Source organism: Cervus elaphus, chromosome 19 (genome assembly GCF_910594005.1).
Source record: "Cervus elaphus chromosome 19, mCerEla1.1, whole genome shotgun sequence".
Taxonomy (NCBI): domain Eukaryota; kingdom Metazoa; phylum Chordata; class Mammalia; order Artiodactyla; family Cervidae; genus Cervus; species Cervus elaphus.
This window is the reverse complement of record NC_057833.1, coordinates 59,527,072-59,546,070: the sequence shown is the minus strand read 5'-3', so window position 1 is coordinate 59,546,070 and position 18,999 is coordinate 59,527,072. Positions and strand designations below refer to the sequence as shown.

At 37.6% G+C, this 18,999-nt stretch overlaps 1 protein-coding gene across 6 annotated transcripts in view; it reads right to left on the bottom strand.

The window, feature by feature from the left end:
- The window catches only part of CCDC191 (coiled-coil domain containing 191), an 88,122-nt gene that overhangs the window by 60,700 nt on the left and 8,423 nt on the right, over positions 1-18,999 (bottom strand). For 5 of the 6 annotated variants that reach the window (XM_043874039.1, XM_043874038.1, XM_043874043.1 and 2 more), the window contains exons 4-7: positions 14,544-14,687; positions 11,081-11,259; positions 9,396-9,619; positions 6,248-6,398 (exon numbers count right to left, since the gene is read on the bottom strand). In XM_043874039.1, the coding sequence (XP_043729974.1) occupies positions 6,248-6,398; positions 9,396-9,619; positions 11,081-11,259; positions 14,544-14,687 (698 nt within the window). The remainder of the gene's footprint in view (positions 1-6,247; positions 6,399-9,395; positions 9,620-11,080; positions 11,260-14,543; positions 14,688-18,999) is intronic. The other variant, XM_043874042.1, reaches the window with a different exon arrangement.

Here is an 18,999-nt window from a genome sequence, read left to right as displayed (position 1 = left end):
CTCTGGGATCTTTAAAGAATGACATAGTATAGTCCATAACCTGACTATTCACTAGGATAGGGTTCCTTTCCCAACAAAGTCTGGACCAATTTTCATAACCTCATGTCTTTAGAGAAGGCCAAACTACTACTCCCCATCATCTTCTCTTTCATCCCCTTCTAGACCTTCTTCCCTCTTCTACCAGTCTCTACTCCCTGCCCATTCTCCCCACCCTAGCACCACTGTCTCCCCCTACCCCCCCACCCCTGGCAAATATAACCAAAAGTACAGTTTACCTAGAATATATTAGACAAAAGCTGGGTCCACCTCTAGTGTTGTCCGACAGAAAGACACTGATGTGATGTCATTTGTCCTCACCCATATGGCTCTTACGATACTTATAAATATTCTCCTGAAATGTCTAGTGTTCAGGGGAAAAAGATATTCTACTCTGTATAATTTAGAGAATGGGCTTCATTTATGCCAAAGACTCTTTTCTTAACTTTTTTAAAAGCAGAATCTAATCAGCACTTTTTAAAAGATTAAAAAAACAAAACAAAACACACATGCTTCTGAATTGGAACCTCTTGGATCAAAATGGCATTTTGAAAAGCGAAACACCATTGCAATGTTTTGGTAAATTGGTAAATTGGTAAAATTTGTAAATTTTACCAAAATTGGTAAATTTGGTAAGTTGGCTCTGTCTCCCTGTCCCTTCTGTGAGAGGTGAGAGCAGGAAGAGTATAGTAACAACTAAACACATAACCTCTTTACCAATACCAACAAAATTTTATTTAGAAATTTTCCACTGAGTGGCTATATAAAGTAATACATAACGCTTCAAAGTTGTCCTAAAATGCACACCACATGCTATCCTTGGTAATGAGAGGAAAGTTACATGAAATCCAATATTCTTCATGTGTGTGCCCAACACTTCTCTTACATTGCAGTTTTATATGTAAAGAGGCTTTTCTTTCATTTCCTTCTCCAAACATAAGACAACATTATCGAGAGGAGAACAGCAATTGCTATGTTTCAGCTCAGAAATGGTTGTGTTTCAGTGTTATGTAGGCAGTCCTGCAAAACTAAGATCTCTGGGAAGGAATCATGATGTATAAATGAGGTTCTTACCTACACTGTACAGGAGGCAGTGATCAAGACCATCCCCAAGAAAAAGAAATGCAAAAAGGCTAAATGGTTGTCTGAGGAGGCCTTACAAATAGCTGCGAAAAGAGAAGCAAAAGCCAAGAGAGAAAAGGAAAGATATGCCCATTTGAATGGAGAATTCCAAAGAATAGCAAGGAGAGATAAGAGAGCATTCCTCAGTGATCAATGCAAAGAAATAGAGGAAAACATTAAATGGGAAAGACTAGAGATCTCTTCAAGAAAATTAAGACATACCAAGGGAACATTTCATGCAAAGAGGGGCACAATAAAGGACAGAAATGGTATGGACCTAACAGAAGCAGAAGATATTAAGAAGAGGTGGCAAGAATACACAGAAGAACTATACAAAAATCTTCATGACCCAGATAATCAGGAAGGCGTGATTATCACACCACCTAGAGCCAGATCACCCACCTAGAGATAGACATCCTGGAATGCGAAGTCAAGTGGGCCCTAGGAAGCATCACTAGGAACAAAGCTAGTGGAGGTGATGGAATTCCAGTTGAGCTATTTCAAATCCTGAAAGATGATGCTGTGAAAGTGCTGCACTCAATATGCCAGCAAATTTGGGAAACTCAGCAGTGGCCACAGGACTGAAAAAGGTCAGTTTTCATTCCAATCCCAAAGAAAGGCAATGCCAAAGAATGCTCAAACTACTGCACAATTGCACTCGTATCACATGCTAGTATGCTTAAAATTCTCCAAGCCAGGCTTCAACAGTACATGAACTGTGAACTTTCAGATGTTCCAAGTTGGATTTAGAAAAAGCAGAGGAACCAGAGATCACATTGCCAACATCCACTGGATCACTGAAAAAGCAAGAGAGTTCCAGAAAAACATCTACTTCTGCTTTGTTGACTATGCCAAAGCCTTTGACTATGTGGATCACAACAAACTGTGGAAAATTCTTAAAGAGATGGGAATACACGACCACCTGACCTGCCTCCTGAGAAATCTGTATGCAGGTCAGGAAGCAACAGTTAGAAATGGACATGGAACAACAGACTGGTTCCAAATTGGGAAAGGAGTATGTCAGGCTGTATCTTGTCTCCCTGCTTATTTAACTTATGTGCAGACTACATCATGAGAAATGCTGGACTGGATGAAGCACAAGCTGGAATCAAGATTGCCGGGAGAAATATCAATAACCTCAGATATGCAGATGACACCACCCTTATGGCAGAAAGCAAAGAAGAACTAAAGAGCCTCTTGATGAAAATGAAAGAGGAGAGTGAAAAAGTTGGCTTGAAGCTCAACATTCAGAAAACAAAGATCATGGCATCTCGCCCCATCACTTCATGGCAAATAGATAGGGAAACTGTGACAGTCTTATCTTTTGGGGCTCCAAAATCACTGCAGATGGTGACTGCAGCCATGAAATTAAAAGACGCTTACTCCTTGGAAGGAAAGTTATGACCAACTTAGACAGCATGTTAAAAAGCAGAGACATTACTTTGCCAACAGAGGTCCATCTGGTCAAGGCTATGGTGTTTCCAGTAGTCATGTATGGATGTGAGAGTTGGACTATAAAGAAAGCTGAGCTCTGAAGAATTGATGCTTTTGAACTGTGGTGTTGGAGAAGACTCTTGAGAGTCCTTTGGACTGCAAGGAGATCCAACCAGTCTATCCTAAAGGAGATCAGTCCTGGGTGTTCATTGGAAGGACTGATGTTGAAGCTGAAACTCCAGTACTTTGACCACCTGATGCAAAGAGCTGAGTCATTTGAAAAGACCCTGATGCTGGGAAAGATTGAGGGCAGGAGAAGAAGGGGACAACAGAGGATGAGATGGTTGGATGGCATCACTGACTCAATGGACATGAGTTTGGGTGAACTCTGGGAGATGGTGACAGACAGGGAGGCCTGGCATGCTGTGGTTCATGGGGTCGCAAAGAGTCAGACACGACTGAGCGACTGAACTGAACTGAACTGATATTATACTGAGAGCGGCCCAGCAACATTTCTTATTGTGTTATCACCAATAATGCATAATCTCAATCTAAGCAGAGCTTCAGAAAACCTCAAATTGAGAGGCGTTCTACAAAATACCTGACCAATACTTTAAAAAATGTCAAAGTCATAAAAGACAAGGGAAGTCTGGAGAATGACCACAAACAGGAGGAAACTAAGGAGACACAGCAAACAACTGCAGCATGAAATTACAAGTGAAGTCCTGAAGCAGAAAAAGGACATTGGTGGAAAATAGGTGACATTCTAATAAGTCTTGCTAATTGTACTTAATGGCATTTTACCAATGTCAATTTCCTAGTTTTGATAATTGTACTATGGTTACATAAGATGTTAACATTGAGGAAAGCTGGGTGAAGGGTATTCAGGAAGTCCATGTACTATTTTTTGCAATTTTTCTGCATGTCTAAAATTATTTCAAAATAAAGACTCAAAAATATATGTTCAAATCAAGCAGAGTCTGTGGCAAAGCATAGACAATTTATTGTCTCATTTTTAAATCTACCATCTGACTCTTTTAAAGTTGAGTAATTTGTTTCAGTAGGCCACTAATTTTGTAAAACTCTTTATATGTATCTAGAATTCATACCTAACACTTCTTTAGGAAACATATACAGTCAGCCCTCTGTATCCCCAAGCAATACAGCTGTGGATTCAACCAACTGTGGATAGAAAATATTTGGGAAAAAAAATTCCAGAAAGTTTCAAAAAGCAAAACTTGATTTGCCATGCTGGAAACCATTTACATAGCAGTGACATTGTATTTATAACTATTTACATAGCATTTATACTGTATTAGGTGTTGACCTGGAACAAACAGACTGCCAAGTATTCCAGCAAACTTTGGGTTTATTCGGAATCAGTAGAAAACTGTAAATTCGGGATCTGTACCCATGGTGAGCCATGTTCAAGTTGTTTCATAGCAAGGGGAGAAGAACTCTTACAGAGGGGAAGATTATGTTGGGAGGGCTGTAGTAAGCAGTCAAAGTGAAAGTGTTAGTCAGTCAGCTGTGTCTGACTCTGTACGACACTATGAACTGTAGCCTACCAGGCTCCTCTGTTCATGGGATTTCCCAAGCAAGAATATTGGAATGAGTAGCCTTTCTCTTCTCCAGGGGATCTTTCTGACCCAGGGATCAAACCCCAGTAGTAAGCAGAGTTCATGGCTTTTCATTGGCTCAGTTCTTGCCAGCAAATAGTTATCTTCTTTGGGCTCTGCTATTGTCACAGGGCATGAAAGCTCCCCCTGCTGGTCTCCTGGACCTTACTTAATTCAGGTTTCTGTTTATTTTTTACATAGGTGTTCTAAGTAATCCAGAGATGATTTAAAGCACACAGGAGTATGTGAATAGTGTATATGCTGCTGCTGCTAAGTCACTTCAGTCGTGTCCAACTCTGTGCGACCCCATAGAGGGCAGCCCAGCAGGCTCCCCGGTCCCTGGGATTCTCCAGGCAAGAACACTGGAGTGGGTTGCCATTTCCTTCTCTAAGATTATAGGATAATACCACACTATTTTGTACAAGGGATTAGAGCATCTATAGATTTTGGTATATACTTGGGGTCTTGGACCAAACCCCCTGTGAATACCAATGGATGCACTGTATCACTTCTTGCATAGTTGGACTTGGATAAAATTAAAAAATAATCTTATGGGAAACACACATCTTATCCATCTCTCACTGGCTGGAACAAAGCATGGCCCTTTGCCCTTATGTTCTCTCAAGATAGCCCCCTCTACACTTAGTTACTTTCCAATTTGCTTTCAGAAATCTGAACTGTTACTGCAGGAGGACATATTAACTCCATTTGTCTCATGGAGGACACAGCATCGAACAGTCTTTGCCAATCTTTCCCAAAATGTTAATCCTAACTCTTAATACCTCCTCCTACCATGCTTTTCTCTACCTATTCCTAAAGCCAAAACTCTGGCCAAACTCTTGTTGTTCTATGTTTGAATAGTTATGACTTCTTGCCTGACAGTCCAAAATTCTGCCATCAAACATGTCTAGCTATTTTTTTTTAAAGAATTGCTTTGACTACTCTATTTTCCCCCTCATATCTTAGTTATCCATGTCATATCCAAATGCCTGTTATTGATTTCTGGGGCTTTTTTAGTCTATCCTAGGGCTTCCAAGTGACTCAGTAGTAAAGAATCTGCCTGCTAAGCAGGAGACACAGGTTCAATCCCTGGATAGAGAATAACCCCTGGAGAAGGAAATGGCAACCCAATCCAGTATTCTTGCCTGGGCAATTCCGTGGACAGAGGAGCCTGGCGGGCTCCAGTCCCCAAGGTCGGACATGACTTAGTGACTAAACAACATTTATCAAGCGCCTGCATCTCTTCCTGACATTCTTTTCACTTGTTAAATCCATTCATTTGTACATTCATTCCATTAACTTTCACTGAATTTCATCAATACCCAAGGCCGTGGGGTGGCTGTTGTTGGAGACATAAAACATAGGTATCTGTCTTTTCTCATCAGACCTCATTTAAAAATGTTCCAAGGAATTCTTTTTACCTGAAACATTGTAAGCCCCAAATTTATATTGCCTTTGATCCTGCTTCACTGAAAGATATTTCTGTCTAAATAGCCTGGGGAGGATGCGCAGTAGTCAATAAAAAATTGGTCAGTTAATTTTACAAAAAGTGGAACTAAAGAAAATGATAGAAGAGCAAAATAAAACGCATGCCATTAAAAGCAGAAGCACCAATATATTACTGTTTAGGATCTGAGATACCAAAAGGCAAGTAACTTTCTGAATAATTCTTCTGAATAAAAACAGAACATAGTGGTCTGTAAGACTGTCAAAGTGGAAGCTATGCTTGCAAACTGCCAGAGATCTACATTAGTACTTACACACTACTCCAAAAAGAGTAATTTAGAAAGACATCCCAAATTCATACCCCAGTTTCTCAGGATCACACAGATTATGTAAGAATAGCCCCTGAATAAGATATCGAAATGCTCCCTTATGTACTAAGTCAGTTGGGTAGCACAGAGCAAATGGTGTAGACAGTTCTGGTATTTGTAACAAGGCTCAGTTGGGCTTAGAGTTACACTGTCACATCTCTGATGGAGCCCTTTGTCATTTATGCTGCTGAATGCTGAATAAAGAGATGTTACAATTCCTACCTGGTGATTTTCCTTGAAAGTTTGTATTAATAACTCTTTCAGCTTCTTCTTTCTTTCTTTTGCCATTTTTTCTTCATCCAGAAGAATAGGAACACTTTGAAACATGCCTTTCTCTGGAATTTTTGGAGAATTTTCTTGCTTCTTCTTCTCTCTATTAACAACAATTAAAAATTACATGTATGAACAATAGACTTAATTAGAATCTATCACAGTGGAATGAACACTGAATTTTCCATCAGAAGGTAGGGAATTTTAGATCTGGGCCTAAAATTACAGAGTGAGTTTTCTTAGTTAGTTTATTCTTTTATAAAATACAGTTAAAAGAAATAACATTGTTATAATGTATTCTGCAAAGTAGAAAACCTTATGGATATTTTAGTAAAGTATTTTCATTGAGTTTAACATTGAATAATACCTTGATCAAAATTTGAGAGATAACAACCATTAGCTATCCTCTGATATAGACATGAGTTCTCTCTCTTCTCACAAGGGGAGATTAAATAGGACCCTCAGGTAAGAAAGGAGTGAGATTTTTATCATAAGGCTTTTACAAGGTTTCTAGGAAGAAAAATAAAAGAATCAGGTGTTACTGAATAAGGAGAGAATGGAATTTATATTAATTTAAAAATAGCTGAAAAGAGGAAAAATAGAACATAATAACAAAGAAGAAAAGGACTTCAGGGAAGTTAACAAGAATCTCTTAGTAACTTTGTTGCTCAAATTTCTGGTTCTCTCTTGCTCACCCACCTATCTTTTCTTTCTCATTCAGGTAATCCCTTTACCCTCACCAATCCAAGCCAGCTCTTAACCACTGCCTTCTTACTGGAGTGTATTAAACTGTACAGATATGTGTAAGTGTATAAGGTATACATTTTATCAGTGATGTAGTGGAGATAGCATCTGCCAGGAAACAGGATTCATAGGCTCTGCCACAAACCAGCTGTGAAAACTCTGGAGAGTCACCTAGTCTCTCTGAATTTCACTTTACAGTTGTGGAAACTCAAATTGAGAGAGGGATGCCAGAATAATCTAAAGATATTTATTCATTAATTATCATATATCCTATGGGAGCACACAGTTATATCTTATTACTGGGGACACGAACCATCACTTGGTTAAGGTAGCTTTTCCAGTGTAAAGTTGCTATTTTTCCCTTTGTAATTAATAAACCTCTTAGAGAAGACACTTTTGAAACTATTCAACAGAACAGATTTTGGCTACTTTACAAATAAATTAGAAAGCCCTGCCAACAGTAACATTTTACTGACTTTCCCAACTTACTAATGCCATAACAGTGTTATATTAGATAGTTACAGGCAGATCACAGTGGGCATTAAAAGAAATACAGTTCTAATACCAATACCAAGGATCTAATTTTTAAAAGTAACATCAAAATATGTATCTGTTATGAAAGCAGTATCTGCTCGCTGTGAAAAATTGGAGAGGTATAAAGGACAACCATATTTCTACCCAGGCAACATTTCCATAGTGTAATGGTCAGCACGTTCGCCTTATATATTTCTACCAAGAAAAAAACACTGATAACAAGTCAGTGCTATTTCATTGTACAACTAGTATTTATTAATTTCTCCAATATTTAATACTATAAATAATGTTATTTTCACTATCTTTGTGTATAAATATTTGGATTTCTGATTATTAGAGTAGTTTTCCTAGGACTGGAATTTCCAGGTCAAGTGATAATAACATTTTTCATGACTCGTATAGTTTATTGCCAAATTGCTTTCTGGAACGTTTAAATCAGTTTCTCCACCTAGAAGGACTGCATGTTCCCTGTCTCACTATATCCGTGGATAAGCTTCTAACTTTTTAGAGAAATGTCTGGTGAGTGAACGTCTGTGGGGTGCCCACTGTGAGCAGAACTTCTGGCTACCATCAAATACAAATTGTTTTCACAATTTATTTTAGGTCAGCCTAGATTTGTCAGGGCTTGAAAGGAATCTGAAGAGCAAGGTTGACCTTAGCAAGAACTCACTAAAACACTGGTGATTGCTTTCTAAAAGGAACGGCATCTGGAGGAGGCCTGAGCCTGGCACTTGAAAGAATGAAATGCACACCCAGTGCTGAGCTGTTTTAAATTGGGTGGGATGACAGCAATCAGGAACACAGGGGGGAAAGTTGCATAGGCGGATGGGGGTGGAAGGGATTATCTAATAGGTATTCCCGGCCTCTCAGTTTGAGTATTCAAGCACTTTGGGCACGTTGTCCTTAGGCTTCTGCAGTTTATGCATCAGTGCTGTTTCTCAGAATAAATATGTTAGTGATTTCATTTATGAAGCTATTCTCTGCCTGAAGACATACAACAGTACTATATCCTGTGAGGACTATTTTGATTTTCCTCTTTTGTCAGATATTTTTTTTCTTTATCAGTGGCAGTAAGGCCATGGGGACTCTATGAATGATTATCGGAAGATGGGACACTGAGGCAATTCACAACAAAATGAGGCAAAATTAGTAAATGTGCATAAGGAAACATTTTCAACCTTAAAAACATTCAGGTACACAAACAGATGCAAACTAACCAACAGGATACCTATTAGAAGTGTAAAAATATTGAAAAGTGATGACCTCCCCCAATGCTGAGTGCAACCCACTGCCAGCAATCATGTTAATAAGTACAACCCATTGGGAAATGAATTTGGCAATGTTTCAAGAGTCATAAAAGTCTACACCATTTAACTCAGTAATTACACACTTAAGAACATAATTCAAAAGAATGAAAACACTCTACACTTAAGGATGCTCACTGAACTACGTACTGGTGAAAAATCTGAAATTAGCTGAAATGCTTACCAGTATGAGGAGTGGAGGTCATTACATAAATTATGGTATAGAACTCAATGGAGTAAAATACAGACCTTAGGACTCCAGGCAATGTGGTAATTACAACAAGCAGAACGACAAATTAAATGTATTTTATGGTTGCAATTAAGTACCTAAAGGAACCAAGACCAGGAGGAAACATGGAAAAATAAAAATAGCTAACTTGTTAAGATGGTGGAATAGTGGGTGATTTCTCTTTTGTGTTTTGTTATTGCATTGTTGGTACATTTTAAAGAACTTTAGAGTACTTCCAAAATGACTGCTTAAACAAAAAACTTCACACTGCTTATCACAGCTGGCTTACATTTTCCATGCTTCTTCCACTGTGCGTCGCCTCTCAATTATCTCCCTCCGCAGCTTTACCATCTCCCTTTGAATCTCCTCCTCCTCTTTCTTGGCCTCTAGAGCCTTCCTTTTCTTCTCTTCTTGCACCAGATACTGAGCCTCTAAGAAGGCCGATTTTTTCAGGGTCTTTTCAATTCTCTGGCGCTCCAGTTCTTTCTCACGTCTTAAGCGATTTTCTTTTACCTTCAAGAGAATACATCAAGGTTGAGATGCAGCCTTTCAAGTAGAAAGGGATATGCAAAACCTAAGAACACATTTTGAAGTTCAGAATACAACTACTTTGAAACATGCTGGCCCAGAACCCCACTGTTTATCAGAAAAAGAGGAGAAGTTCATTTGTTTACTGGGTAATGGCCAAGACAAAGTTTTAAATGAAGTCAGGAAAGACGACCCCAGACAATTTGGGAATTATCTGCACCATGAAAAAATTGAAATTGAATGGGTTGCATGCCAAGTTCTGGATTCTTGTTTAGAAATGATTTCCTATCCGTAAGATCTTCCAAGGTGTACATTACTGTTATTTATTTAGGCTCTGTCTAAATTATAATGCTAATTATAATTTAAGAAAGGATAGGATATTTTTGATAGGCTACTTTGTAAAGGCTAGAACAGTGATTTACTGACTTCAGAAAGATCATGACCTTTTATTCAATTCTACCTTTATTTAAATTTATCAGTGATTCTGGATCATATTTGGAAATCAAAATCATGAACTTCACAGACATTTCTGAATAAGCACAATGATTTTTTTTTTCAAATTCATTAATTCTTTAGAGGCTTAACTAGCTATGAATTAAAGAGTGGTCCTTTCCTTCCTGTTTCACTTAAACTTTACCCTTATCTTATTCTCCATTTGTGATAAGACTTCTAGCTAATGGCTCTTAATGAGCCATTTCCCCATCTTTCATCATAAATCTAAACCAGGCTCATACTTCTACCCCAGTTTCTCTAACATCCTTAGTGCTGCTTCAGCATAACTTATGGTTTAAAGTAATCAGAAATTCAGTATTACAAAAAGACAGCATACACATATACAGACATTAATTCTAGTCTGGTCTTAGTTCTGGACATGTGGAAAAGACTTGGCCATTCTGATTTCCTGAAGCTCCTCTACAAAGTGTTGAGATTAATCTTTTCCCTATAACCTACTATTCCCTTTGGAGAAAAGAAAGTTCCCATATGCCTCTCTAATTCAAAACAGATGAACTAGATTTAATTCCCTTCCAAATTATAATCACAAAATGAGTAAATTTTTCCACCATCTAGAAAAGAATTATAACATTCACCAGAATATTTGTGATATTAATATCTTCACATTGCAATTCAAAAACCAAATTTGAGCAAAACCCAATCTACATATTTATAATACGAAGTACCACATCCAAGCTAATAAAGCTTAGCTCACCACTCTCTTGGTCAAAATAAACTATTCCTCTTTTTGGTTTTCTTAAATTGTTTCCTATCCTCAGTTTATGAGCATTATTTTTCTTCTGAAGTTCTTATATTTTATTTTTATTCTTTCTAACCAAACCACAGATGGCACCCTTTTTCACAATAAAGCCCAAGTCTTTATTTAAGCTTATTAAATGTGTTACACCAAGATTGCTTCCTGTTATCCATTTTAATTTTGCTTTTCCCTCCCACCTGCTTATGTCTCATCTCCATCGTAAGACGAGGATCCTTCTGCCGCTTCTTGTCTTGCTTTTCATTCATTCCAAGATCTTCCAATATCCCGGAATCCACCACGTCTTTATGGAGCAGATGGTCTATGAATTTTTGAACAGTGGTACTCTCATCTTCTTCCTCCAAATAACCACATAAATCTGGGGGAAACAGAACAACAACAAAAAAGGGAAAATCAAAAGAAATTTTTTAAATTTAACTTTAGTATAATTTCCATATTTAAATAATCCTGGTATAATAAAAATACAAAGCTGTGAGTTCAATAAATAGTAACTGATAATGCCAATTGGATGAGTACAACCCTCAGCAGCTACCTTCATCTAAGAGGAAAAAACCTCCGCTCATGAGGAACTGCCTTCACCCAAGTCACTAACAACTCCCTCGCTGCCAAATTTAAAAGATATTACTTTTACATTTGTATTTCAAGGATTTAAACATCCTTGATGACTCCAGTGCTCTTTTTAAAAAGGCTTTACTGTGGTATAAATAACGTACAATAAACTTGTAAATATTTAAAGTCTACAGTAAGTTTTGACATATATAGATACCAGTAAACATCATTACAATCAAAATAATGAATTTATCTGTCAGCTTCAAAAGGGTCCTCATGCTGATCTGCAATCTCTTCCACTAAGTTCTTCCCATGCTCTTTGCCATATCCCAAAGATAACCCCAGCCCTACTTTCTGCCAAAAGATTAGTTTATGTTTTCCAGAATTTGGTTATCAATTAAATTATATACTATGTATTCTTTTTGGTCATGCTTTTTTAAACTCAGTATAATTATTCTGAGGTTCATTCATGTTGTTGTATCAATAGTATATCCCTTTTTACTGCTGAGTAGTATTCCACTGTATGGACATACCACCATCAATTCATTTTTCTCATCTGGAATAGACATTTGGATTGTTTTCAGATTTTGGCTATTAAAATTAAGTTGTTATGAACATTTGTGTACAAGTCTTTGTACAAATATATGCTTTCTTTTCTCTTGGGAAAATGCCTAGGAATGGAATAGTTGGATCATATGATAAGTACATGCTTAACTTTTTAAGAAATTGTCAAACCATTTTCCAAAGTGGTTATACAATTTCTCATTCTTACCAGCAGTGTAGGAGTGCTCCAGTTTCTCCACATCCCTACCAAAACTTGGTATGATCAGCTTTTTAATTAAGCCATTTTAATAGTTTCCTAGTCATTACTGACTGTAATTTTAATTTGCTTTTTCCTAATGCCTAGTGATACTGAATATTTTTATTGCTGATGTTCTATTTAATTCTATGCATTATCAAAAATGGGGTACTAAAGTCACCAAGTGTTATTTCTGAATGATTTATTTCTCCCTTTAATTTTGTCAGTTTGTGCTTCACTTACTTTGGGGCTCTATTTCTAGGTATATATATGTTTATCCTTGTTATGTTTTCTTGATGGATTGACCCTTTTATTACTACAGAATGCCCTTCCTTGTCTTGAGTAACAATTTTTTTATCTTGAGCTTATTTTTTCTGAGATTAGTAAGCTACTGTCACTCCTTTATGGTTATTGTTTGCATAGTACATCTTTTTCCATCCTTTTACTTTCAACCTATTTGTGTCTTTGACTCTAGACTGTGTCTCTTGGAACAGCATATAGTAAGGTAATAATTATAAGTTCATTCTGTCAGTCTACATCTTTTTATTGGAATGTTTAATCCATTTACATGTAATATAATTTTTGATAAAGTAAGATTTATGTTTGCCATTTTGGTATTTGTTTTCTGTATGTGTCATGTGTATAAATGCCTTTTTTCAGGTTGAAGAATTTACCTTTTATTACTATATTGCTGAGTTTTAATCAGGAATTGATTTTGCCAAGTATTTTTTCTTTACCTATTGAGATAATCATGTTAGTTAATAATTTTGATAAACTTTTTTTTTTAATGGCTAGGTAATATTTTCATTCAATGTTTTTTTTTTTTTTTTCATTCAATGTTTTGATCCCCCAAAAAAGTAACACTACAAGCATAAGATGAGTGAGGCCTGGTACAGTACTAGAAGGTAATAACAAATCTGAGTAAAGATATAACTAGATCTATCAGCACCATATGAAAGAAAGTAGCAGTTTCTTTAAATTTCAGACACACTTTAGAATAAATACTATGTACTAAAATGCTTCATTCTAATAACAACATCACTAAACTAGAAAAATATATAAAAGTGGCAATCAGTATATCTGAAGCAATGTAATATAAAGAACTTCTGAGAGTACTGGTGCTATTTAATCTAGCAACACTGACCTATATGAAGGTTCAGATATGATTACAACTCCCACAGAAAAAGAGAAGACTATTCTTGAGAGAGAGAGAAAATGATATCAATATTTTCTGTTACACTAAAGGGTAAAAGTTGAGGATAATATCCTAATTTTTCCTAAAAAAGAGAGAATTTATGAAGATTAGAACCTCAAAACAGCTGAATGGGCTCTTCCCAGAGTGCAGGCCCTCTATCCTGGAAGTGTTCAGGCAGAGATTATATTATCCCATGTAAGGGACACTTTGGAAGAACCTCTGTCTGAGGGGGTGAAGAGAATAAATCAGACTAGGTGATCCTGAGGAGTCCCTTAACTTTAAAAGCTCATGACTTTATGACTGTAGAGTCCTAAACAAGGGAAATGCTAAAAGATGAGTTCACCAGGGGTGCCTGAGTCATGCAAGGGGAGCTGCCACCACCATCACTATGCCTACACTTATGCTTAGAGAAAATATCTTAGACTCTTGGAGTACAACTGAGGAATCCTCACAAGTTAGCTATTTACCTTGTATGATACTAGCTCTATATACAAGTAATAACCTTCCTTATAAAGAGATTTGAAACATTTTGTAAATACAAAATGGTATGCCAATGTTTAAATATGGTAAAACATTGAAACAGCCATCAAAGTAAATGGTCATCCAATAATATATGGAAAGAGGCATTCTTAATCAGCATTAATTGCTGTTATAATCATGGTGGTTTAGTTACTAAGTCGTGTCTGACTCTTGCAATGCCATAGACTGTAGCCCGCCACACTCCTCTGTCCATGAGATTCTCCAGGCAAGAATAGTGGAGTGGGCTGCCATTTCCTTTCCAGGGGATCTTCCCAACCCAGGAATTGAACCCAGGTCTCCTTCATTGCAGGCAGATTCTTTACCAACTGAGCTACAAGGGAAGCCCAAGCATAAGAAGAATTACAAATAATATAATATTTTAATTTTTAAAAATCACCATGAATTTACTGACATATAGATAAGTAACTTAAAGTGAATCAAGAAAACTTAAAACCAATTACAAAACTAAGCAAAACACAGAAAAGTCAAATAACATATTATTTATTATTCAGAACAATTAAAAAGATTTCTTGGAACCATCATTGATGTTAAAGCTTAGAATAATCAGGTAAGTTCTTACCATCAAACCTGTCATATTTCAAATGTCCATTGGCTTCTGGCACAGGAGGGACACTGGACACAGTGTCTTTAGCATCATTGTCCCCATCACTTGCTAGTTCTTGCTTAAGTTTGGTGTCTAACCAGGCACTGACCAATTCCTGAGCTATCAATAAGACAAAAACATCTTTTTAATATTTCGGTTACTTCAGAGACTTTCTTCATTTGCTATCTTCATTCATTCAATAAATGTTACTTGAGCATTATCATGCGTCAAGTACTGCTCTAGATACTGGGAGTATAGCAGTGAACAAAACAGGAAAAATGAAACCTACCACCTTGAAGCTTACATTCTAACTGGGGAAGAGAGACAATGAACAAGTAAGTCAGAAAGACAGAGCAGGAGAAGGAGAAATGGTGTACAAGAAATGGAAGGCGGGTGTTGATAGTTTTAAATTAATTGGGTGGTCAAAGAAGGCCTCACTGGGAAGACATTTGAGCAAAGAAGGGAAGGAGGTGAGGGAGTGAGCCATATGGCTATGTAAGGGAACATGATTCCATGCAGAGAAAAAAACAAGTGCAAAGTCCCTAAGGCTGGAGAGTGTTTAGGGTACTGGAGAAATAGCATGAAGGTGGAATGGCTGGAGGAATGAGTGAAGTGAGGGTTGTTGGAGATGAGGTGGAAGAAGTATCACAGGAATCAGGGTTGGAGCAGTGGTTTTAGATCCAGGGTGAACTTGCCTCCCCGTGAACATCTGGCAGTAACTGGAGCCATTTTTGCTTATTACAAGTTATATGCAGAGTACATCATGAGAAATGCTGGGCTGGATGAAGCACAAGCTAGACTCAAGATTGCAGGGAGAAATATCAATAACCTCAGATATGCAGATGACACCACCCTTATGGCAGAAAGTGAAGAAGAACTAAAGAGCCTCTTGATGAAAGTGAAAGAGGAGAGTGAAAAAGTTGGCTTACAACTCAAAAGTCAGGAAACTAAGACCATGGCATCTGGTCCCATCACTTCATGGCAAATAGATGGGAAACAGTGGAAACAGTGACAGACTTTATTTTCTTGGGCTCCAAAATCACTGCAGATGGTGATTGCAGCCATGAAATAAAAAGATGCTTGCTCCTTGGAAGAAAAGTTATGACCAACCTAGACAGCATATTAAAAAGCAGAGACATTACTTTGCCAACAAAGGTCTGTCTAGTCAAGGCTATGGTTTTTCCAGTAGTCATGTATGGATGTGAGAGATGGACTATAGAGAAAGCTGAGCACCAAAGAATTGATGCTTTTTGAACTGTGGTATTGGAGAAGACTCTTGAGAGTCCCTTGGATTGCAAGGAGATCCAACCAGTCCATCCTAAAGGAGATCAGTCCTGAATATTCATTGGAAGGGCTGATGCAGAAGCTGAAACTCCAATAATCTGGCCACCTGATGTGAAGAACTGACTTATTTGAAAAGACTCTGATGCTGAGAAAGATTGAAGGTGGGAGCAGAAGGGGACTACAGAGGATGAGATGGTGAGATGGCATCACCAACTCAATGAGCATGAGTCTGAGTAAACACTGGGAGTTGGTGATGGACAGGGAGGCCTGGCATGCTGCAGTCCATGGGATCGCAAAGAGTCAGACACGACTGAGTGACTGAACTGAACTGACAACTGGGAGAGGCCAGGGATGCCAATGAACACCCTACAGTGCACAGTACAGCCCTAACACAAAAATTACCTGGCCCAAAATATCAACAGTGCTAAGGTTGAAAACCCTTTTTCCCTATGTCTTGACATCATTTGATGTACTTGGGCTTTTACTCTGTATGTAATGGGAAGTCACAGAAGGTTTTTAAGCAAAGAGGTAACATATTTTAAGAGCATCACTCTGACTGCTAGGTTACAACAGACTGTAGGGGGACAAGCACAAAAGCAGGAGACACCAGTTGGGATACAAATATCCAGGAGAGAGGTGATGGTGCCTAGACCTGAAGTGGTAGTATTAAACATGCTCAGATTCTAGAAAATAATGTTTTGAGGTGAAGGTGACATGATTTGCTGATGGACTGAATTTGGGATATGAGAGAAAGAAACCTATACATTTTTTGGCCTAAGCAACTACAGGATGAAGATGTCATTTACCAAGACAGGGAACAAAAAGGGAGCAGTAGATCTGAATGGAAGATGAGGAATTCAGCTTTAGATGAGTTAGGTATGAGATGCTTATGAAATGTTCAAATAGGGATTCAAGAAGGTATTGGCTATATTATCTGGGTTGCAAGGGACAGAACCAAGCTGAAGAAATAAACGTAGGTGTTGTCAGCATACAGATACTATGTAGAGACAGAAGAGGATGAGATTGCCAAAGGAGGAAGGTGGATAGGGAACTGGTGCAAGGACTAAGCCCCGAGGAACTCTAGCTTCTAAGGGTTGAACAGCTAAGGCAGAACCAGGCAAGCCAACTAGGAACGAGAGACCCAAATTGAGGGAGGAGAAAAACTGGAGGGCGATATTTTGGAAGCCAACTTCCATTTGCATTTCTTTCTTAGTGACATCCAGAAAATCTTCTTAAATGTAGGGGCATGAGAGAAAATTTAGCGTTAACTTCATTATCATTACAATACAGCTCTTGCAGAGAGGGTAAGGGGATCTTCAAAGAAGAAAAATGTCCATTTTAGCATTCTTCATCATGGTTATTATCATTATTGCACACCTTTAAGGGAAGGGAGTGCTTCCAAATATTAAATGATGCTAAAAGACATTTAACATAGAAAGGCAGGCATGAAATGTAAAGTAGAAAAAAATGAATCAAAGTGGTAGAAACTAAGTGTATAACGTATACTAGCAACAGACACTACTGGCTTTCAGAGGAAAGTAGAGAAGTGGAGCAGAACATTTATATATACAATAATCTATGTGTAAAATAATTTGCATCTACTAAATCCCATTCATTAGTAAGGAGAGATTTACAATGAAGTGCTCCAAAAAGACAATGAAAGAGAAGGAGACTCTTGGAGGGTTCAACTGTAGGAACACTTCACATTGGATCAGAGGCTTGAAGCCCACCCTAAAGTAGAGTTTCTCAAAGTGTGTTCCCCAGATTACTAGTTCTTACTGAATATTAACAGACGGTTGATGAGAGAGGCAAAAAAAAGGATATAAACCTTTTAAAACCATGTTTTATTCATCCACTAATAGTCTCTAAAGTTTCTCAGGATATTAACATGTATTTCAAGATAAAAAAAGTCCAGGTCTAAGAAGCTTGGGAAATGGGGTAAGTAAACTTTTTTTTTTTAAATGCAGGACTTCTTGGAAATCTTGAGTGACTAAAGTATATTGTGTATTTCTATTGGTAAGGTAGGAGAATGCATAGGGTAAGACATAGCTTTGCCCATTTCTGAATATATCTCCTTTCTCCAGTACCACCAACTATCCAAGACCAAGTGCCATTAGAGCACACACAGACCACTGTAACGGTTTCTCACTAGTCTCCTTTTTCCCGCCCTGTAATTCAGTCTTCATATATTAAGAAAAGGTCCTACTGTACCTCTGCTTAAAGCCCTTCAAAGATGTTAAAATAATAATTAATAAAAAAAAAACTCTTCAATGATATCTGCTCATACTCAGAATAAACTCTAAATTCTTTTCCCAGGCCTAGAAGGCCCTTCTGCAAGTTTTCTCCATTGGGAAGCTCCAGCAACACTGGTCTTCCTTCAGTCCCTCAAGCACACCAAACCTGTACTTTAACTCTTAATGTGACCTTTCCCAATGCCCGGGATGCTCTTCCGCCATCATAGCTCGCATGGCTCTTTCTTGTTATTTAGGTCCAAACTCAGATGACCTATCACTATCTGACTTTTTGTTTTTCATTTTCTTTATTCCCATTCTAGAATGCATACTCCATGAAAGCAAGAACTTCACCCTTTGTTCATAACTTGCTCTTCCAAAGCCTAAAATAGTACCTGGCACAGAGTAACAATTTATTTTTATTTATTTATTTTAACATTTTATTTATTTATTTTTCCATTTATTTTTATTAGTTGGAGGCTAATTACTTTACAATATTGTAGTGGTTTTTGCCATACATTGACATGAATCAGCCATGGATTTCCATGTGTTCCTCACCAGAGTAACAATTTAATGTATAGGTTGAATAAATGAAGAAATAATCTGAAAAACTGGAGACATAAATAATTCAAATGAAAACTGGCTTCCAGGATATGGCACTCTGACTTTCCTCCTACCTCAAGGGCCTCTCCTTTCCAGTCAGCTTTGCTGGTCCCTCTTGATCTCTTCATCCCCAAACAGTGGAGTTCCCTAGGGCATCAGTAACTACAATACTGATTCCAGAGGAGTAAACACTTTCTCCTTTCCTAAGGAACAAAGCTGATTTATAAACTTGTGATCAATTTATCTGGATGATACCAGATCAAGTTAACAAGCTGCCCTTGCTACCACAAGATCAGTATCTTATACTTACTAGA